The sequence below is a fragment of the Podarcis pityusensis genome (genome assembly GCF_964106645.2).
Source record: "Podarcis pityusensis genome assembly, chromosome: 3".
NCBI classification, from domain to species: domain Eukaryota; kingdom Metazoa; phylum Chordata; class Lepidosauria; order Squamata; family Lacertidae; genus Podarcis; species Podarcis pityusensis.
The window spans coordinates 72,579,589-72,602,943 of NC_138026.1; the positions used below are offsets into that span (position 1 = coordinate 72,579,589).

General features: G+C 44.8%; 1 protein-coding gene across 6 annotated transcripts in view; it reads right to left on the reverse strand.

Annotated features, from left to right (window-relative positions):
- The window catches only part of RPS6KA2 (ribosomal protein S6 kinase A2), a 181,899-nt gene that overhangs the window by 57,711 nt on the left and 100,833 nt on the right, over positions 1–23,355 (reverse strand). For 5 of the 6 annotated variants that reach the window (XR_013984716.1, XM_081000683.1, XM_081000685.1 and 2 more), the window contains 2 exons: positions 5,459–5,575; positions 3,666–3,747 (listed from right to left, as the gene is read on the reverse strand). Coding sequence is in view for 5 of the 6 variants with exons in the window: in XM_081000683.1 (XP_080856809.1) it covers positions 3,666–3,747; positions 5,459–5,575 (199 nt within the window). In the remaining variant the exon portion in view is untranslated. Of the gene's footprint in view, positions 1–3,665; positions 3,748–4,163; positions 4,314–5,458; positions 5,576–23,355 lie in introns of those variants that run through there. The other variant, XM_081000687.1, reaches the window with a different exon arrangement.

Consider the following 23,355-nt stretch of genomic DNA (forward strand, 5'->3'; position numbering starts at 1 on the left):
AACTTCACCCCTGGGCAGGCCTTTCAATCTGGAATATAGAATTCTGTGCAGGCTACAGTACAAAATAAGAGTGTGCTTGTTGCTCTACCCACCACTGGCATGTGGCCCCTGGATGGCTGCTATTAAGGAATGTGACCCTTTGTCTGAAAAGGCCCCACCCCCACAGATACGATCAGTGCCAGATTTACGTATAAGCTAAACAAGCTATAGCTTTGGGCCCACTCTCTTGGGGGCCCCCAAAAAATCTAAAGGAAAAAAACCTGGATGTACATTTCCAAAATACTGTATAAGATAAAAAACAAATAAAATAAAACCTACATATAGCAACAGTGTTTTGTGTTGTATAGGCTCCTGTGCTGTAAGTCATGGGCCCCGCCTGCTAGCCTGCTCCCTAAAATATCACTGGTTTGCTCATTTCTATTTATAGGGTGCCTACAATCTGCATGGACTGGTTGCATGGCAGCATGTAGCATGCAGCTGCACACTGCAATGCAGCACAGTTGAATGTAGGTCAAGCTGTTGTACCTGTTATCTAATATTAAAGAGTGCTTCTAGACTCTTTACAAGATCAGGCAGCATAGACTAAGGGTATGAGTCTTATGCCTACTGATTGATTTCATGTAATACATAATTTATTTATTTTGATCCCATTATAAAATTACTTTAGAAAAATTTTCATCTTTATTATTTATTAGGCCTATATTATTATTTACTAGTACAGTTCCCTATTACCCCCACTTGCTACTATAATACTATATATAAATATGATAATTATATTAAATATTTTACTTACTTACTTATAAAGGGCCTCATCAAACTAAATCCGGCCCTGGATACAGTGTTATAATCATCCTATTGAGAAAGGTGGGGACAAGACCTTTCAGCAATATTTCAGACTCCATTCAGACATCTTATCAGTATGGCATCAACATCTGAGCTATATGCTTGCTGACCTTCCAATTGCTTCTAGCTCCACAGTACAGAATCCTGATACCTTATCTGCCATTCTAGACTCCCACCATGTGCTCTCCTCTGCTGTCCATTTGCCTACAAACTCCTGAACCCACCAGGACTTTAAGATACATTCTGGATCTCCCATCACCACTAAAGAATGGGTTTTGATAGATGTTATTATCCTTGGTCAGGAGACTGAGGCTGTGGTGATGTGGCCTAAGGAACATGATCCACGTGCTGAACCACACCACAAAAAAATAGATTTTTAGGTTCAGCATGGTGACCATAACACCACATGTTATTAGGACCACAGTTTTACCAAATACAGTGGTACCTCGGGTTAAATACTTAATTCGTTCCGGAGGTCCGTACTTAACCTGAAACTGTTCTTAACCTGAAGCACCACTTTAGCTAATGGGGCCTCCTGCTGCCACCGCGCCGCCAGAGCATGATTTCTGTGCTCATCCTGAAGCAAAGTTCTTAACCTGAAGCATTATTTCTGGGTTAGCGGAGTCTGTAACCTGAAGCGTATGTAACCTGAGGTACCACTGTATAACCAATTCCAGAAGCAGCTTCTGCTGTTGAAACATTTATTTACAGTTTTGCATTCAACAGAAATATACTACCACACACTTGCATACTAAACTCATCTCTTTAGTGCTATAAATAAGCCTTATTGTAATGGTGGGGAAAATGATTCACACATATTTAGCAAGTAGGAAATTATTTCTTGGTTCACATGCTCTGTGGTGAGAAAAGATAAAACAGACTCAGTGACCTCGCCCTGAACCCCAGCTACTAACAAGAATAAAATGGGAAACTGAACAACATTTTATTTTCTGTAAGGGCAAATAGTATTATCTTTATTTCTCAGACTGAGTTACCGTATCTACAGCAGACAGAGTGCCACTCTTCCCCCCCCTCACGATTCAATTTCCCCCCCACCCCATCATAGTCAGTATGTGGCTTTCTTTGGTTATGCTATTTGGCCATTGTGAATACAAAATGCAAGTATATCTTCAGGCAGTGGAGGCAACAAACTGGCAGGTCAGAGATGCTCCTTCCTTTTGTCAGAGAAAAGAAGAAGCCATTATTTTTCTATAGCTGGGCCTGCAATTTGGTACCCCAAAATACCTCAGCTACAATTTATGGCTGGTGCAGATAATACTGACGTTTGTTGACCAATTTATGTGTTCTTTTAGGGCCTGGGAAGCCAACGTGGTGACTTTCAGATATTGGTGGACTCCAACTCCCATCAGCCTCAGGCAGCATGGTCAACGGTCGGGGGTGATGGGAGTTGTAGTCCAACAACATTCATGCAGGCTACCCCTGTTTTAGAGGGAAGGCAATGAATAGTTATTATCTTTTGCTTCTGCTTATATAAGGATGCAAAGTAGTCCTTATATTAGTGTGGTGCTTTTTAATTACTGATATAAATAAAGTAAAATAAGTGAAGAAGGATGCTTGGCCAATATTCCTAGGTCTATTTAAAAGTAGGAGAGGGGTGGTTTTCTAGTCATTCTTACTCCCAGCTTAAAATAAATGGAAGCAGGTATGGGCTGATTGGCAATATTCTTTAAAAGTCCCAGATATGCAATTGCAAAGAAGCAAAAAAACTTTGTATGTGTTTGTACATAATGGTGAGAACAGAGAGTTTTACCTGACATGCTGTTGGGTGCAAAGCTTTCTAAATCATACTGACTAGTGTTGAAACCTGTTTACTTACTTACTTACTTTTCAGAAATACCCCACTTATAAAAGAAACTCAAAGCAGCTGACAAAAATCATGGAATCCATAAAACACAATAAAAAATGATATCTTAATTACAGGTCTCTCTAGGGTACAGGCAATTGTTGACAAACTGATGATTTATCTAACATCTCAAGATCTCAAATCATGTAGGGCTCTGTAGGTCAAAAAGAGTGCATGAAATTGGGCCCAGGAACAAATCAAAGACCAATGCAGGTAAGAAAGGACTGGTGCAATGTGTTCACAGTAATGGAATCATGTGACATGCATCATCATCGTTACATTGCTTCCTCACCCTGCCACTCAGCAGAAGCCAAGAACGTGGAGCAGCATAATGTGATGATACCACATCAGAAGCTTCCATTGGTTCATATTTTCAGGGAGAGAAAGGGGAACATCTTTTCACCTGCAACTTCATTGTGAGTGTCATCATGCCCTTCAAGGCTGAATTAAAAGATGTAGACCTGAGGCGTAATCAATGCTGTCACACTTAGGGATGGCATAGGCATGGGGTAAAGTTAATTAGTCTGTGCACAACAAGGGAACTATGAGAAAGAAACAGCCCACCGCCTCTCCACAGAAGGAGGCGATACACCAAATAACAAACCAGGAATCAGTGCCATTTGTTCATCAGTAAGCCTAAAATAAACGTAAATACTATAAGCGGAGATTATAAAGGGAGATAGAAGGAAGGTTTCAAAACACCTGCTAAATGTTTGAATTTCCACCTTCCTTTGTCATACATGATAAGCAGAAAGCTATACGGCTAGCCTGCTTTATCCACAGCTACCTATCTTGATTCAGAGAAATGAAAGATCCAAACCCATAATGTAGTATCTAGAATGATGTGTTGTTTTATGCCAGAGGAATACATACAGCAACTTCAAATACAACAAAGTATTTTGCCTATTAACAGCAGGCTGTATCGTACATACATTTGGAGCCCAATTAAACTTCCTACCTTTCAGAGTTGCTTTCTTAAGTACCTTCATTGCATACAGCTGCCCAGCATCAGATCCTTTAACTTTCCTCACTAAAAACACCTGAAGTGAAAAAGCACAAAAAGCAATTGTTTATTGTTGTTGTTGTTCATTTCATTTCTACGCCCCTTTATGTTTTTAAGAAAAATACCCTCCAAAGTAATAACCTATATTAAAACATGCCCCCCCCCAAAAATCCAGAATAAAACATTACTAAAGAAAGTCAAATATAAAGTATACATTCCAAGCAGCATAATTAACAGGAAACTAAAATATTATCTTAAAGATTTCAAGAAAACATTACAAAGGAGGTCAACTACAGAATGCACATTTAACACAGCAAAGTTAACCAACTTTAAAAAAAACCTATCTGAAACATGTTTACATGAATGGTTTTTGTAGCATTCATGCAATGGAAAGTAATACTGATTAAATTTCAAGTAAATGTGTAACCTCATTTCATAAAAGCCATTCCCAGCCTGGTGCCCTTCAGGTGTTCAAGCACAACTCCCATTATTCCAGACCACTGGCCTTGTCGGTGAGGCTGCTGGGTGCTGTAGTGCAACAACATCTGAAGAGAGCCAGGTTGCTACAGAATGTGGAAAAGGCCTTCAGTGTTGGTTACTAGTCATTTGTTAGCTGTTCCCTGATATAGAGTGTATTATCAGATTTTATTGTATTCCCCTCAAAACAGATGAGTCAGACAGGGAACACTGTGTGCTAAGAGAACATGAAAATAATTATAAAACTGCAGAAAAATGCAACAAATGACAATGTGTTCTCTTTCAAAACACCACTATGCCTTATTGCTTTTAAAGGGAACCATGATCTAAAAAATAATTTCCTATAACTCCATCAACTAAAAAGAAGGAAAGAAGCGGAACTCTTTTGTGGAGCCATTTTAACACACACACACTGCACTGGTTTGGCCAGGGGTAGGAACATTAGCCATTATATTGGCTAATCATTCGGATGTGGCTGCAGAGTAAACATATTACTTATCTTTAAAGAGGGATTGGATTTGAAAAGGCAAATGAGGATGGAAGTGGGGCAGGAATCCAAATAGATTATACACAGGCAGGATCACACCCAAGACCTGGCTTGTCTCCCTTTCCACTGCAAGACCACATTGTGCCTCCCACATGGCATGTGTGGAGGGAGCCATTCAGTTTCCATGGTCAGGCAGCCCTGCTATATCATGGCACAGGGCAGCCCTGGACTGGCAGGCTCAATCAGTGCTTTGGACAGTTTTCAGAGTGGGGCTAGGGAACAGAACATAAAATACATGGTGACATGTCAACATCAGTGTGCTGTAAATTTCCCTATCCCACTCAGTTGGTTACAAGACAGGGAAACTGGCAGTGCAATGACATCTCCTTATCCATTTTGCCTTACTAAACATTACCAAGGAAGAGTGGAAGAGACGATGACATAGTGCTAATGCTTTGATGTCAGCCAAGCATCAACTGTAGCATCTGTTTTGCCCAAAGTGACCTGATGATCAAAGTGTTGAGGACTCATAGTACTTACAAATTTAAGTTAAATGTGCTAACTAAGAAGGGAGAGAAGATGAGCACATTTCCTTCCAGTGCATCTTAGTGCTTTGGAAGAGACTAAAAAGAGGGAGAAAGTTACTCAAACCTCATTGACTGTTTCTCCCTCAGAATCTCCAAAGCAGATCTTAAGAGGGTATGAGCTAAGGATCAAGTTGTTTCTTGAATTTAGTGCTGATTCCAGATTCCACCTTAGCATATTGCACATTGTAAAATCTTACCTTTCCATAGGAGCCTTGCCCCAACACTTTGAGCAGCTCAAACTGTGATGGGTCTGCCTTTTCAAAACCTTCTTTTACATGATGACTGATGTCTATCTCCTTCACAATACCTTCTTCCTGTGAATAAGAGAGAAACAAAGCAAAGCACACTTCTTAGCATGGATAAAACAAATTATATCACTTATTCTAACAGCTACCACCTTTATTTCTTTTCGTTTTTTTACTGAGAGACCAAGAATCCTACTCCTAAAACTATTAACACCCTCTCTTTTTCACACAATTTTTTTTGCAGAATATATTGAGTCTGAATGTGAGACATCAAACTCTGTCTTACTTCTACCTAGGATATATAGCTAGCTAAAAAGAGAACCTGTAAATTGAAACAAAAGAATCAGTTCCTGAAGCTGTTGGGCTCAGCCAATCAGCCGAGCAAGATCACATATTTTGTTAAAACTAGGAACAGGGAAAGAATAGGTACATTTTTATGCTACTGCATTCTTAGAGCACTTGGGCCTCAGAATGCCTGCCAGCAGACATCACACCTGTTCATCTCTATAGAATCAAAGAATTGTAAGGTACCCAAAGGGTCATCTAGCACAACCCCATGCAATGCAGGAATCAGAATTAAAGAATCCCTGGCAGAGGCCCATCCAACTTCTGTTTAAAAACTTCCATCACCTTCTGAGCTATAGTCCATTTCACTCTAGAACAGCTCTTAGTTTCAGAAAGTTCTTCCTAATGTGGAATTTCCTAATGTGGAATCTCCTTTAATGTAATTTGAACCCATTGGTTCAAACTGTAATATTTTCAGTTATAAAGGTGGATGAAAGAAACCTTGATTATAGGTAGGCAACATTGCTTCATACACTCCAGGAAGTAGAAAGAGATGTTGCCTACAGTCATCTCTCCATACAAAGAAATTTGCAAATTACGCAGGTCATCAGGAAAACAAGGACATAGCACTATCTGTTTTTTGCTGGCATTTGCAGAGGCAGCATCAGCCCAGATAAATAAAAGATAGAAAAGCAGTCTTCCTCCCTTTTACCTCCACAGTCTGAACTTTTCCACTTCTTATGCACTTCTTTGCTACTGATACTTTAAAAAGTTCATTTGATAAGACAATGCAACTACCTGAGTGCAGCGGCGGAGGAAGTTGCTTAGGTGCCGGGGGCAACGTGCCCATAGGGGTGGGGCGAGCTGCCCATAGGGACGGGGTGAGCCGCCCATAGGGGTGGGGTGCACCGGGGGCCTCCGGAGTCTGCCTACCTCCTCCCACTCAGCTGCCCTACAGCTGGGGGAGAGGCAGCAGGCGGACTGTTTGGGCAGCGCAGAGCCTGCGTGTGCCCAAGCCACTGCGTCTCTCTCAGGAGAGACACGTGGCTCGGGTGCGCTGCAGGCCCCACAGTAAGTGCAGCTCAGCAATTTGTCACCCCCCTCAGTGGTGACACCCAGGGTGGCCAGCACCCATCGCACCTCTTCCTCCGCCCCTGCCTGAGCGCTAAAGAAAGGGTAGTAGCTTCCACATTCTAAGCAGAGGGGAAGTTTTTAAGACTGAGCAAAAGAAATCAACATCTGCTATGTTGGAAAGTTATCTGATGAAGGCTGCAGCTCACTTGTGCCCTACAGCTGGATTATCATTTGTGCATGGAATTTTATGCAGCAACATCTATATAGAATCATATAATTATTGTAAGTTAATGTATTGTAGAGATGGGCTGGCCTTACACAGTAAGTTCTTGCTGAAAGCTGAAAGGCTGGCTCATTTCACTATGGGGTATTTGTGTGTACTGTATTTCTATTTAAATTACAGTAATTATTTTTAAATCTGTACCTATACATATGAATTAACACTCTTTTGCTTCTCTTTTCATTATGCATTTTTCTTCCTCTTTGGGGGATAGTTTGATCCTGCCTTGTCCTTGTTATCTATAATTTAAGCAAACTGTAGGTCCCAGAGTTTCAATGTCATGGGAAACTGTGGTTTGTTTAGAATCAAAAGCAAAAGTTTCCAATTTCCTTCAGATAAAGAGAAAGGAGGAGAGGGGAAACAGAACTGCATCAGCCTGAGCTGACATAGCAATGAACAGGCACAGCAACATGGTGGGGCCCAAGGGCCTGACCAGGGGCATTCTGAGGAACTGAAGATGGCTGAAGGTTGCTTTGAGCAGTGCCTGCCTAGTGCCTTAGTGCAGAAAAGAGGAGAAAGTGATGCCTGTCCCTGCTGCCATCTGACACCATCCGGCAAGCTTCAGGGTGTGTGGGGGTCCCTACCATATTCCAGGGTGGTATGCCTTACCTTTGAGAGGACCCTACACATATATTAGTGTGGGACAGGAAAGTTGGGATTTGCAAGTGCCAGGATTCTCGTGATGCAGGAGTCCTGGAAGCTTGTGAGATTTGTTTTGATAATATCTCTTTATTTACAAATGTAAAGGTTGGGGTGAGGAGGAGCAGGCAGGTAAGCAGTGCTAGTTCCTAAAATAGCACCAGTCCCTCCAAACAGCAGCAGCCCCTCAAGACAGCTTCCTGGCAAGCCACTGCAAGAGCTCTTTTTGTGACAAAACAGAAGCTGTAAAACTGTTCCCTTCAGCAACTACCTATGCAGAGGGGCTGTGACCTGAATTCCAGTGGCCTGGAGTAATTACCAGCCATCAGAGACCATACAAGACAAGCACCTTCTGCTCTCAAGTTATACAAAGACCTAGAGAGAAGGTTGTTTTGGAGAAGCCTGGAAGCACACTCACAACAAACAGAGAACGCTTAATGCTCAGGTTGTCCAAGTGTTTTTAGAGTGAGGTCTAAATATTCCAGAAGATTTACAGATACTTTCACCATGTTTATGTAGCTTGGTGGATTTATGTAGCAGGGTTTTTTCCCCACAGCCATTTAGCTAAATGCCTTAACCTCATCATTCTGCCAAAGCAAAGGTATTTGAATTTATGATATTCTAGTACAAGCTGCTACAAAATTTCTTGCACAATGAACACGCAATTAGCAAATTTTCCTTTTCCTTTATTAATCAAAGTAAACAAAATGCAGAAGAATTGTAAAACCTGATTTCCAAAAGTGAACTTTGTTGACTTTCATAATCTGAAAGATTCCACATCACCCTTCTGGATGTATTTTGTGTTTGTATTAGTAAAAAGATAGGTGCATTTGACACATTCTCAAATGATTACATCCTCAAATTAATTAGCATCTTGAGTTCAAATTACCATTTGTCTCTCATGATTCATGTAATAAACAGCATATTTTAATTGTATTAGAATATCCATTTCTTAAATATTAGTCAATGAAAATGTTTGATAACATTTGCCTAATAGTAGGACCGACCCTCCACAGTGAGTTCATTATGGAAACGAAATCTGAACCAAGTTCTTGCAGACTAAGAGCTCATTCTCCCAGCCACCATATGCAGCCGCTTCAAGTTAGGAAACGTTGCAGCTTTCTCCCCTGGGATCCACAGCTACTTTGACCTCTTCAACACATTTTGCCTTATTGCTTGCATACCCTTCTTGCTGCTTCACAACCTGCTCCTTTCCATCATGAAGAAGAGTTTGGATTTGATCTCCCGCTTTATCACTAACCTAACGTTCTCCTTTCCCTTCCCACCCCCCACAACAAACACTCTGTGAGGTGAGTGAGGCTGAGAGACTTCAAAGAAGTGTGACTAGCCCAAGGTCACCCAGCAACTGCATGTGGAGGAGCGGAGAAGTGAACCCGGTTCACCAGATTACGAGTCCACCACTCTTAACCACTATACTACACTGGCTCTCTTAAAGTCCTACTGCACTGCAGCTTTTTTGGACAGCTCCACTGCATGGCAGCACAAGAGGTTTTCTGGACTTCTTGAGGGACTAATTCCTTGTTCAGAGTCCATGGAATGAGAGGACAGATAGATATCCCAGGTGTTCTGGATTTATATATTCAGACTTCAGAGAGACATCCAGTGCAAACAGGCTATTGAATCACTGAGTAAATGCAACTCCAACCCATCACAAACAAAGCTGGATTTACTGTGTTAAAATATTTTTTTCCCTTCAAAAAAGGGCAACACCATAGCCGTTGTCCTAAGCATGGTTATCTGAAGTCACTGAGACACGACCCTGTTCACAAGATGATGGGGGTGGGGAGACACATTACTTCCATCTCCTCCATCAAATCTCCTCACTTGGTCCCACTGCCCTCCACACATTGGAGGGCAAATATTTGCAGTGGGGAGTCATCGTGGGGGCTCCCTGTGCTTATTTAGAGCCTAGCATGTTCAGGGCTGGGCAACAGGGATTTAATGGAGAGGGTGGAGCTAGTGAACACAACCCTGCTGATTTTAATTACATGATGAGAGCAATGGCTACTTAGGACCTTAATTGTGAGTAATCATGTTTAGGAGTAGGATGCTAAGCTGAAAAGTGCTCCACTTTCTCAGCTGCTTGTAAAACCGACGTGCTGCTATCACTTGCTGGGTGAGAACATAACTCAGGAACATCTGACTCCGGCCACAATGGAATCTTTTGTGATGACAGCCTTAGTCGAAACTGCTTTAAGTCAAAATTGCCACAGAGCAAAGGCCAGCATGTCATCGGGCAAACTGAATTAAATGGACAAATTTTCTCCCAAACATAAGACCTCTTGTGATCAATGTTGTTCGTGCCCATTGACGCACAAAGAGCGCCACTGTCCTTGCCAATTAAGTGAGCCAGCAATCGGCTACTGTGCCATGACTTGTAGCTCTTTGTGCTAAGTCTTGTTGTGGAGATTTGATTTCAGCGGGGGAATGCAGTTAGTGTCTTTAGCTCTTTTGTTGCAGCAAGAAACATACTTCAGCAAAGCATCATCTAAATAAAGCACTCTCTATGGTGAGTAAATGAAGTTCTGTGAAGAGCAACAACAGGAGAAAATGCCAAGGGGGAATGAATAATTGGTTCTGAAGATGGAGGGACTGGTGAAGAAGAAGAATTTGTCAGCAAGGCAGGAGAGAATGATTTTAGATTGGGCATTACTTAGTATGTTTTGGTTTCGTATAACCTGCCTTTAGTTGGATATATTACAGAATTTTTGTTATTTGTTTACTTGTTGCTGTGGTTCCATAACAATTTGGAAACTCTTAAAAAACAATAATAATTTTTTAAAGAGAGGCAGGAGAGACAGAAAAACAGCTATAAGCGTAGTCTGTAAATTCCACGATGTCAGCAGCCCTTCATTTTTTCTTTACAACATCCTCTTATTCCTAGCCCACAGTGACAAGCAAATTTCAACATTTAGCAATTGCTATGATAGGCAATAGGCAGTCTGTGGTTAAATCTGGTTGTAGAGATTTTCAGTGTAAGTGAGGAGAGTGTACAAGATGGGCAGGACTGGAATACACTTTCGAGCCCCAGAGCGTCCTTTTGAAGATGCTTGTTGAAACCCTTGTTCCTTTAAGCAGGAAGTCTGGGCCTGAGTTCAACATCAGGTCCTCCTCTTTTCCTAACACATCCTCCTTATCCCAGTACTTCTTCCCCACTTCCATTTCTCCTCTCCCTGTGCTCGCATTTTGCCCCAACTTTCTCTGTGCCACCAGTCATTTGCTCCCTGTAGGCTTCTCAGCCTGAAAATATGACCCTGCTTCTTGCCACACTGTGACAAAGATAAGTATTCCTCCAACCCCTTTCTAAAGGGGTTCCTTCTATCTTCTGCAGCTGCTTCCCCACTATATATGATGGTGGAGGAGGCAATTCAAAGTGCTGGATTTGACCTATAAAGCCTTAAACAGCTCAGGACTGCAATACCTCAAGGACTGCCTCTTTCCATATGAACCTACCTGGACCCTGAGATCATCTTCTGAGGTCCTCCTTCGTGTGCTGCCTCCTCGAGAGGTGCGGAGGGTGGCAACACGAGAACGGGCTTTTACTGCAGTGGCTCCCTGTCTATGGAATTCTCTCCCCAGGGAAGTTTGCCTGGCGCCTTCATTATACACCTTTAGGCGCCAGGCAAAAACATTCCTTTTTAACCAGGCCTTTGGTTGCTCTTATTGACATCCAACACCCTTTTAGAATGTGGTTCTTTGGGGGGGGGGTTACTGGGTTATTGTTTTTGGTTTGATTTTATACGTTGTGGTCTTGTTTGTGGGTATAGGGCAGTGTATAAATTGAATAAACAACAACAACATCCCTGGTGACTGGTCATCATCACTGCACTATGCCACTTCTGGTCTGCCAATGTTTACATCTGGTTGGGCCAGACGTCGTGGAGTGCAGAGATTAGCATCAGTCACAATCAATCCTTTAAGATGGCCCTTGGATGATCACCAGCCCATGTGTGTTATGAACATCAGTAAGTTAGGAAGGAAAGGCATTGGCTCCTTACCCTCACTTGCTGCAAAGAACTGACCATCTGGTCAATCCAGCTGCTGACTACTGCTCTAAATTCTTAGTACTCTAGGAGAGATAGTCTTGTATGGAGTACCATTCTAAATAAATGAGGAAAACAACTCATACTTTTAAATAGAGCAAATGCAGGTGTTTATTATATAAGGTTTGTTGATGACAGCACTAGTAGAGGGGGAAATGTCAAATATATTCCGCAATGACAGATTTTAAGTGAGAACTGGGTGTCACTGTCTGCGGCAGCTAATCAGCAAGATGAAGTACAAGTGGAACAATAATTATCCCCTCTTAATCATCCAGACCTGTCTATCACCTCTTCAATAAATATGAAGTTGCTAGACAAGTATTTCACAATGAAAATACAACATCCAGGCGTGTTCCAGTTGGACTGTCTCTCCCTCCCCACAGTCGCCAATTTTACATGTTATACTGTTTGTCTTAGTAATAATTTAGTACTATTTATCCATTGCATTTATATACTGCCTTTCTGCCAAGGCACCCAAGGAAGTACATAAATGCAGTGAATAAATAAATAATATATTTCTTTTTGTGCACACTTTCCTCTAATACATGCATTTCTTTGAATGCTATTTGGTTGGAGAACTGCAACACAAAATTCAGATAACTGTGGATTTTAATGGACGGCTGTTTTTCAGTTCTCATATTATTTCAAAAACAATGTATTTGATAAATTCAGCTTTATATGCAAACTGAAATAAATTTATTCCACACCTCTAGTTACAACTGTACTGTAACATGACACACTTTACACGAAACCAGTACAACCGAAACTGTGGCATATCGTGCCTCATAACATCTAATTTCTTCTGCAATACAGCCTACAAAAGAAGGCCACGGAGTCTAGGCAATGATGTCTACAGTTTCAAAGATTTGATGCCTTCCTTATGCTTATTTGAAATAATTGAATTAGCTCTTTTGTATAGCCTTTTCCTCTTCCCCTTCCCAGGGTCTCTGTGGCTACAGATATGCTTCCTATTCTGACCTAGATCAGGAAAAAGAGAAGATAGGGCTCCCTCACGCTCCCAAAATAAAATGGTAGAGTGCATAAAGGGCACACACGTTTCCGTTTCGCTAACTGCCTTTATTACTAAATGCACTGATCTACAATTTAAAATAACTTTTTAGAAAGTACCTTTTGCATTTGGAGGTGATAATTAACCTAAGTGGGTAGCCCATTTGCGACGCTTCCTTTGGGGAAAATGAAATGCCCTTTCTCATTCCTTCTTTCCCACTCCAATTGCAGAAATAGAAAAAAACTTAAATGCCTCACAATTCCAGCACCGAAGTAAGTAAACACTGAAATGAAATACCTACAAGGACACCTGAGAGGTGCAAAAAATGAAATACCTTTCTAAACTATTAAATATATCCTCAAAGAAGCCTGGACATGTTTCATTTCCTTGACAGCTATTTCCAATCATGAGACCAGATTGCACAGTTTGCACAGAGACATATGCATGTTTTCAAATCTCCAAGCTTTTTTTGTTCTTTCATACACTCATTTTACCTCCCACTTCTTGGAGAATAACAAGATATTGAGCCAGTTTGGATGATCACATGAACCTGAGATAGGCTTGAGCCTTTTGCTTGCATATAGAGCAGTAGTACTCTATCCTTCACGTCAGCTGCTATTAAACCAGGAAATATCTCATTAATCATAGTCTCAGAACCAGAATACTATGATTAGCCAGCTCTGGAATAGGCCAGGATATTAAGCTAACCTCACACCTTGGTTTACTTTTCTGGCTTGCTACAAAGCTATTCACCATAGTTTAGGGTTGCCATATTTCAAAAAGTGAAAATCTGGACACTAAAGTTGTAGAGCTGTTTTGGCAAAGTTTTGAGCTTTTGGGAGGGGGGAGGGGGGGCAAAGTCTTTTAGCTTTCTTTTCTTTTCAGAATCTCAAAAAATGAAGTTTTAAATGTATTTTTGAGATATTTTTAGGGAAATTAGTCCAAAATTAGTCCAAAAGTCATGGGTTGCCATACACCTGGGTTTTGCCGGACATTGCTAACAATTTTGGAAATTTCCCCCCAAAGCTATTTCCGACAGATGAATCCTGAACATATGGCAGCTCTACCATAGTTTCACAGATCATAGAATCATAGAATCATAGAGTTGGAAGAGACCACAAGGGCCATCGAGTCCAACCCCCTGCCAAGCAGGAAACACCATCAGAGCACTCCTGACATATGGTTGTCAGACAGAACAGAAAGCTATGGTTCAGTAGAGACTTCCTGACTTGCCAGATTCTTGTGCCAGAGCAGCAGCAGTTGGTTAGAGTTTCCACAACAAAAATGCTTAGTACCCAATATGCCACCCTTAGATTTTTTTGTGCCCCCCCCCCCCCCGCCATGTGCACTAATGTAAAGGCACAGTAATTTGTCATGCAAAATTCTGCAGATAGAATTGTTCAAGTCACCCTCTGGAAAACAATAGCACTGGGGGGGATTTCATTTCACAACTTGAACCTGCTCATGTTGGGGGGGGGGGTAAGAGAGTTCTGCCAGAAATCTTACTTGCCATATGTATGGAGAAATAAAAGAAGCACCAAGTTAGCACACCGTAAGAAGAAGAAGAAGTAGAAGAAGAAGAGGAAGAGGAGGAGGAGGAGGAGGAGGAGGAGAAGTTTGGGTTTGATATCCCACTTTATCACTACCCGGAGGAGTCTCAAAGCAGTTAACATTCTCCCTTCCCTTCCTCCCCCACAACAAACACTCTGTGAGGTGAGTGAGGCTGAGAGACTTCAAAGAAGTGTGACTGGCCCAAGGTCACCCAGCAGCTGCATGTGGAGGAGCAGAGACGCGAACCCGGTTCACCAGATTACGAGTCTACTGCTCTTAACCACTACACCACGTTGGCGTAATGAATGAGGAAGAAACCACTTGCAAGAGCAGTGTCACTTTTCTTCACAGGTCAAATCAGTGATTCAAGCAGACCATGTACCCTTTTTCTAGAAAGAAAATGCCATCCAGTAGATTACAGTCACCTGCTACTCATTGATTAAATATATTGGTCTCTGAAATGAATCACATAGCAGCCTTCTTTCAGAAATTGTACTATATATTCCAGGAAATTTATTTCCTTCTCATGTTCCAGGGCCTGATATTTGCACAATGACAAGAGATATCTGCTGAAGGACCAGTTCACAGCTGTGTAGTGACTCAGACAGCCAACAGGACAGAGCTGCCATGTCTTCTTTATCCTTGATGAGGCAGATAAAGACCCAAACTAGCTTAAATGCAGTAGGGGCCCTGAAGGCACATTGCGAGGAAAAATAACAAATCAAAACCCTTAACACAAGTTTGGAGTGAATTATAATGGGCATACAGGCACAAGAAACTCAGTGGAAAATAACTTTTAAAAGGATGTTCATTTTAATAGACCGGATATTTTATTTAGGTGAGGTTAGGTCCTATTTTTTAAAATATAACTTGACACATAGTTGAAATGATATGAAATAGCCACAATGCATTTCTGTTGTGAGTGAGCTTGATCTTTCTCTGTACATCAGCACAGCAGTATCTGGCTCCTTTGGGTTCACAGGATATGTAAAGGCTGATCCCAACCTTCACCAGCCAGAGTAAACAATTACTAGGGAGCACAGCAGTTGGCCACTACAACAAGCTAGTCAAGATGGGAAGGGTCAACTATGATAAAGTGGTAGAACCATTGTTTTTAATGACTCTGCAGAATGCCATTTTAGAAGGAAAATAAAGGCTGAAAAGCTTGCTGCATGAAGGCTTTGTTCCATGGAAGTCCAGCGAATTATGCTTTGGTGAAGGGTTTTAAATTTTCTTAGTCTGTGTTCAATACAAAGGACAAACTAATCATAGAAATATTGCAATGCTAATAAATAATGGAAGGAAAATTTGATACCTTCTATCATTCATCTGCGGAAGGGGCTCTACTCAGGTTTCTACCTGCAAATTACAATTTGTGACAGTCACTTCCAGCCTGATTCATTTCAGGCACCATCACTTTTTGAGTGAGGGACCATATCTTCCACGTATACAATAGCCACACACTTCATTATCGCTGCTGATGTAATCAGGAACAAATACAACTTTTCATAGCGTAGAATCTAGTACAAGGTATCAATACTGTTGAGCAAAGTTGGGAGATTTGCTATGAATTATGAGGTTTTAAAAAAGGATATACACATCCAGTCGTAGTGGTAATACGTAGTTAATTTACAGAAGAAGGCTTTAACAAACACTGATTTTTCTAAGCAAAACGTTTAAAACTGTTCTGTGACATGGCCAGTGTCATTATCTTGACATTCAGTAGCAACCTAGACCATGGACACAGAGGGTTAAGGTACCAGTGGTTGCTCTCTGAGGAGGCACAGGACATGAGTCCCACAGCTGAGCCTGAGCTTAACAACCAGGGACCCCCTGAGTTGAGGGCTCCTGAGTATCAGAACCCTGAGCCTGCAGCCCCCAAGTCATAAAGGTTCCATGAAAGGGCCAACATCTTCACCCCAAAGGACCTTATGAACCATTAATCTAGCTCATCAATCCAGCCAGAGTTCCAAGCCAGAGGGCTGCCCTTTTGTGACTCTGCATGCCTCAGCAAAGCTTGAGAAGAGTAGTCAGTGCCATGGAGCACAAAGGGATCAGCTGAGGCTGAGCATATGCTTTGCTTCCTGGGCTCTGTTGTGGGTTCTAAGAGAGCTACGTTTGGGATTCCTGTTCTGTACTGAACCTTCCTGCCTGTTTCTTGCCTCTCCTCTCCTCCAAATGGCTTACTGGCTGTGCGCCCCCCTGATTCGTCCATGGGCTCCGTTTCACCAGAGCCAGACAACTGGATCCTTTCGGTTAACGAATCAACCTGGGCCCCTCACTGGGTGAACTTGTCTGCTATCTGCCAGATAGTGCAACCATCTTTGAATAAACTGTCTCATTAACTGACCACATTTGTGCTTAATTTGCAGTTATGTCTGAGTTCCAGCAAACATTTGCTGAGTAATGCCTCTGTTCCACTGCAGGCTCTGACACAGCACAGACTGTGATATAATGCAGTTTAAAAGTGCTGACCAAGCTGAGTAACTATTGCCTTGGTTAAATGAAGGTGCCCTAGGCTCAAAAGCGGTTGATAGAACACAATGAAATGCCATGAACTACAAAGACTAAATAGAAAACACTTTTCTATATAGACATATAATTTTGTGATTAGGGAAAAAATGGAGGAGGAGAAAGAAATGATTGCACTGTTCTTGAAGGAGTGATGACTATGACACAGTATCTTTCTTTTTTGTTAATAGTGCTTTGATCCCCGAGAACCACTTGAGTGGATGATAATAGGGCCAAACTGTTTTGTGTATCCCTTAATGGAATAATTTATTTTTGAATCTCCTTTTTTTATAAACTAACTCAGCGTTGCTCAGATAGCAGGCCAGGACCCATCAATGAGCCTTGGGCCACTTTCAGATGGGCCTCAATGTCACAGCCTGCTCATTGACACCTCACTTGCCTGCCTCATCCCCTAAAAATGCCATAGCCTTTGGATCGAACCACCACCATCCACTCCTTGCATGCTGAGTAGAGATGGTCAGAAGACAGAGAATTTGATCTGTGTGTGGATGAGAGAAAGAAGGTTTCTCTCCTTTGAAGCAAAGGCCCAGAAGAGTTGTTGATGGGAATTAGAGAGGCAAAAAGTTATCACCATTTGAAGGAAATTAATAAACTGGGAATAAAAAGGAAGGGTTAAGAGAGGAAACTGTTATCAGAGGGAGAAGTAAATGTAAAGGACCAAGGAGGATGGATGGAAGAAACTGGTGGCGGTGAAGGATTGGGGTGAGGAGATCAGGTGCAATATGAGTGTGGATGAAGAATGGGAGCAGAAATTACAGGAAATGGATAAAGATACTTTAAGAGATGTGAGGGTGGGAGGGGGAAATATAAAAAACAAAGCCTTCTCTGCTTAGAGCCTTAGGATCTGCCTAAAATGGTGAAGCTAGTACTGGTACCTCCAGAACAAATGTCTGTACTTGTTTGGAGGAACTCTGTGGCACAAGAAAATAATGTGGCAAAGAATTTCCCCATTTCCAAGGACAGAGTAAATATCAGTAGAAAGTGTTGTTAGCAATGGCCAGCTGATTATGCCAAATGTGCCTGCATCTGCCAGCATTTTGTGACTGGCTTTGCTCCTTAACCACCCTTTTGTGACTCAGCAATTTTCAGGTATGTCAAGTGGGCCCAAGGGATAGAAAGTTTTGAAAACTCCTGAAGTAGCCAATGATGTGGAACAAGGTATTAGACTGGGATACCCAGAGCCCACATCAATTTTCCACTGTGGCTGACCATGAGCTGCATATACTCTAAGCAGATTCATTTCCAAGACACATGATCTTAATTCTGAAATACCTTAAACTGCATGGAATTCCTGGTAGTGAAGCCTGAAGAATTGGCTCACTCACTCATTCACCTTCTATCTCTTACAGAGCTGGAAAAGCTGATCCTGCCTGCCATGGAAGCTGCAACCACACAAGCAGCAACTTGCCTCAGTTGCTCCAGCATCTTGCATTAGGTAAGAAACACAGAGCTGTGCTCCCAGCAGCCTCTGTGCTTGGCAAACCCTCCCTACTTATACCTAAAGCTGGCAAAGTCTCTGATGTGCATGGCTCATAGGACGTTTCATATCTCTCTCTCTCTCTCTCTCTCTGTAGGAACACTTAAACCCACAATCCTACGCATTCCAGCAAATGAAACAGTAAATCACACAACTGAGCCTTAAACCACTTAAGTAAACTGGGTGTTTTTAAAGTAAAATAAATAAAAGCAAGCTGCTTGCATTGCTCTGCTAGAAATGTGAAGACAGTTCTCCTTCCTTGAAACCCACAAAAGTAAACGAGTATGCAAAACTGTGCTTAAAGGTTCTGAACTGTGTTAAAGGAGTAAGACAGTTCTATCAGATAGGGAAGAAAAACAAAGTGAGTCAGGAAGCACATGAAAAATTAATCCTCATATGCAATGCAGACAGCAAAGCCTAATACTGAATGTCATATTCTATTAAGTGTTTGTCTCCAGTTCCTAGCTTGACCAGAGCTCTTATTTGCCTTATCTAGTTGAAATATACTCAGAGTCGCAAAGTGATTTCATGCTCTTTATTCAGCTCATAGTGGTGAGGAGGAATGAATAAATGTCCCCTCACAGTATCTGCTTTATATACATTATTTACACAATGGGCTGCACATGATTGGCTAATTCTGGAATTCTACTGTAAGCCAATCAGGTTGTGGATTCACTTCTATCTGGAGCAGGATTGGGTGGTTCCTGCCAACCAATCATACTGCTGCATTGTTCTAGGACCAATCAGACTGCTGCATTCTGAATCCTATTGTTCTAGGACCAATCAGACTGCTGCCTTTTGGATCCTATTGTTCTAGGACCAATCAGACTGCTACAGTTTGGATCCTATTCAACTCAGTACATAACACCCCTCCCCTCTAAGTTCCAGTCCTGCCCGGGAGGTCGCATTCATAGTCCTCAAGGTATGCCGGCGGCCTACGTGTGCGTTGTGGCCTGGGGTGTTCCCTGGTCCGGGCTCCGGGTTCTGGCTCGTGTTCCAAGGATGCTGGCTGTGATGCGGCTGTTTGGTCTGGTGCAACCGGCTCGCTCAGTCGTGGTTCTGGTTCCGGTGTCCTTTCGGCCTCACGGGTCCTCTCTGTATTTACTGATTCTGCCTCTCCTGCTGGCCCCTCCTGCTCTATGGGCCTCACTGCCCCGCTGTTCCCTTGGGACTCCTCTGACCTGTCCTCCTCCTGGTTTTCTCCCGGGAATCGTCGCCGTATCTGGTCGCAGTGGCGGCGCCAGCATTGCCCCCCATCCGTTAGCACCTCGTACGACACGGGGCCAGTGACCCTGGTGATTGTGGCGGGTACCCATGCTGGGCCTGCCCCAAAATTCTTTGCGTACACTGGGTCCTGGGCCTCGAAGGTCCGGGGGTTCCTGCCTTCCCCCACCACTACCTCATCCTGAGCTCTATCGGGGTGAAGGCGGTCCAATCTGATTGCAAGGCGCCGACCCATTAGTAGTTCAGCGGGGCTCCGGCCAGTCGTTGAGCTGGGGGTGCTGTGCTGTGCTAGAAGGAATGTGGCAAGGCGGTACTCCCAGTCCCCTTGCGTCATGCGGCGAAGGGTGTCCTTGGTGGTCCGCACCATGCGTTCTGCTTGGCCATTGGTGGCAGGGTGGAACGGCGCCGAACGGATGTGGCGGATGGCGTTCTGCGCTGTGAAGGTTTGGAATTCTCCTGACGTAAATGCAGTCCCGTTGTCTGAGACGAGAGTGTCAGGGAGCCCGTGGGTTGCAAACAGCCTGCGTAGTACCCGGATGGCTGCGGACGTGGAAGTGGACGGTACCAGTGCGACTTCCAGCCATTTGGTGTAGGAGTCCACCACTATGAAGAATGTTTTCCCCTGAAAGGGGCCAGCGAAATCCACATGCAGGCGTGACCATGGTGCTCGGGCGGACTCCCAGGACTGGACTGGGGCCCTTGGGGGATCTGGGCGGGATTCTTGGCAGGCCTGGCAGTGTTTGACCCAGGCCTCTATCTCTCCATCGATCCCCGGCCACCACACATAACTCCTGGCAAGGGCCTTCATTCTTACTACCCCTGGATGTGTCTCGTGTAGGGCTGTGAGGACCCTTTTGCAGAGGGGCTGGGGAACAACGACTCTGCTTCCCCATAACAGGCACCCCTTGTGGGCCGACAGTTCATGTTTGCGGGTTGTGTAGCCGGCGAATTCTGGCCCGGGGCTGCTGCTGGGCCATCCCCTCCACACCCAGTCCAGGACCCGGGAGATGACCCTATCTTTCTTGGAATGGTGTGCAACTTCTTGTGCCTGAATGGGGCGGTCGGGAAGCAGCTCCAGGCTCATAACCTCTTGTGCAGGTGCTGGGTCAGGGCCTGTTTCCGGTAGTGGTAGCCTGCTGAGGGCGTCCGCATGGCCCATCGCCTTCCCAGGTCGGTGAATCAGTGCATACTGGTAGCTGGCAAGGAAAATTGACCACCTGAGGACGCGAGGAGACAGCACTTGGGGGGTCTGCTTTTCGGGGGCAAACAAGCCAAGCAACGGCTTGTGGTCAGTCACCACGGTGAAGGGCCGCCCGTACAAGAAATCATGGAATTTTTTTACTCCCTTTACGATTGCCAGACCCTCCTTGTCGATTTGCGAGTAGTTCCGCTCGGTTGTGTTGAGTGTCTGGGAAAAGTACGCCACCGGTACCTCTCTTCCATCCGGGAGTTGGTGCCCCAGGACAGCTCCAATGCCATAGGGTGAGGCGTCGCATGCTAGCACCACCGGCAGCCTCTCGTCGAAGTGTGCCAAGACCGAGTTTGAGACAAGCAAGTCCTTGACTGCCTGGAGTGCGGCCTCCTGGCGCTGGCCCCACACCCAAGGGGCCCGCTTGTCCAGGAGTCTGTGTAGGGGCTCCGCTACCGCCGCCTTGTGGGGAAGGAAGGAATGGTAAAAGTTCAATAGTCCCAAGAAGGCCTGAAGTTCAGTCTTGCTCTTGGGCGCTGGGGCATCACAAATGGCCCGTACCTTGTCCCCAGTCGGGTGGACCCCTTCTGCGTCCACCATAAATCCCAGAAAGTCCACCTGAGGCACTCCTAGTAGACATTTTTCCCGCTTCACCTTGAGACCCGCCGTCTGGAAACGGTGCAGAACGGTGCGGAGGCGGTCCTCAAACTCCTCTGGTGTGGGGCCGGCAATCAACACATCATCGAAGAAGGGGGTGACGCCAGGAATCCCTTTAAGGAGAGAGTCCATTATATTCTGGAATATGCCTGGTGCCACGCTGACACCGAATTGCAGCCGCTTTACCCTGAACGCTCCTCTGTGCGTCACAATCGTCTGTGCCTCTGCTGTGGCCTCATCTACTGGCAGCTGTTGATATGCTTGGGCCAAGTCCAGCTTGCCAAAAATTTTCGACCCAGCCAGGGTGGCAAGGACATGGCTGACCACTGGCACTGGGTAGGCGTGGGCCGTGAGGGCCTTGTTTATGGTACATTTGTAGTCTGCGCAGATGCGGACCGAACCATTAGGCTTGACGGGTGTGACGATTGGGGTTTCCCAGGGAGCATTAGGCACCGGCTCCAGCACTCCTTGCTCTACGAGTCGGTCCAATTCCTCGTCTATACGGGGTTTCAAGGCGAACGGGACCCGGCGGGCCTTGAGCCTGACCGGTCGTACTGCGGGGTCAAGCTGTAGCGCAATGGGGGGGCCCGTATACTGTCCCAATTTCCCATCGAAAACCCCTGGAAATTCCTTGCATATGGCGTCCACGTCCACTTGTAAGCTAGTGTGGTTCACCCCGGTGACAGCTAGCCCCAGTGGTCCAAACCATGCCAATCCCAGTAAGCTAATGTAGGGGCCCTTGACCACAAGCAAGTCCAGTTGCCGCGTCCGCCCTCGGTATTGCACCCTGAAGGTCCCCACCCCCATTGTGGGGACCTTACGTTTCTGGAAGTCCCGGAGGGTGAATGGGGCCGGCCTGAGTTTGGGACCCCCAGTGGGACACAGTTTCCTTAAGGTCCTTGCCGAGATTATGGATAGAGTTGAACCCGTGTCAAGCTCCATGCGGCATGGGGCCCCCTCTATCTGTACCTCTACATAAATTTTCTCTACGTTGGGGTGGGGCAACTGGTATACCTGGAAGTCCGTGAGCTCCGTCGAGTTGCCTTGGTGCGTTGGGCCCCGGGACCTGGGGCTCTTGGATTGGTCATCTGATGCCTGGTGTCGGGTGGGCCGAGCCCGACACACCCGGGCGATGTGTCCCGATTTTCTGCACTGCCTGCACTCTGCGTTGCGGAAACGGCAGGTCCTCCTCTCGTGACTCTCCCCGCAGCTTGCGCAGTTCCCTCCTTCTCGTCGAGGCAGCTGTGGTCTGTGCGCTGCTTGAGTGCGCTGCTGTACTCGGTGCACCTCCTCCCTGTCGGATCCTGAGTCGTCGGTGAGGTCTTCATGGTGGACCCTCGGTTGGGATGGCAGGCTCGGCCGTGCCTCTTGGGTCGACCTCTCGGCAGCTTCTGTTGCCAGGGCCTCCTCCAGAGCGACCTGGAACGTTAGGTCCTTCTTAGCGTAGAGGCGCCGTTGCAGCTTCTCATCCTTCAGGCCACCGACGAGGCGGTCACGAAGCATGTTCTCCAGCTCTGAGAAGTTGCAGAACCGGGCGGCTTGGCGGAGAGAGGTCACAAACCCAGTTATGGTTTCCCCAGGGGCTTGCCGCTTTGCGTAGAAGGCATTTCGACGAGCCACCACTGAGGGCTGCGGCGAAAAGTGCCCCTTCAGCTGTTCCATTATTGTTTTGTATGGAACAGTAGCGACGTCTTCAGGCGCAAGGAGAGCCCGGGCGATTTCAAACGTCTCCTCTCCGCAGACGCTGAAGAATATCGCCCTCTTCTTGGCGTCTTCTTCGTCGGTGACCCCTTTGGCTTCTAGGAGGAAGGTGAAACGGGAGGCGTACGCTTCCCAGTCTCCAGATGCTGGGTTGAATGGCGAGAAGC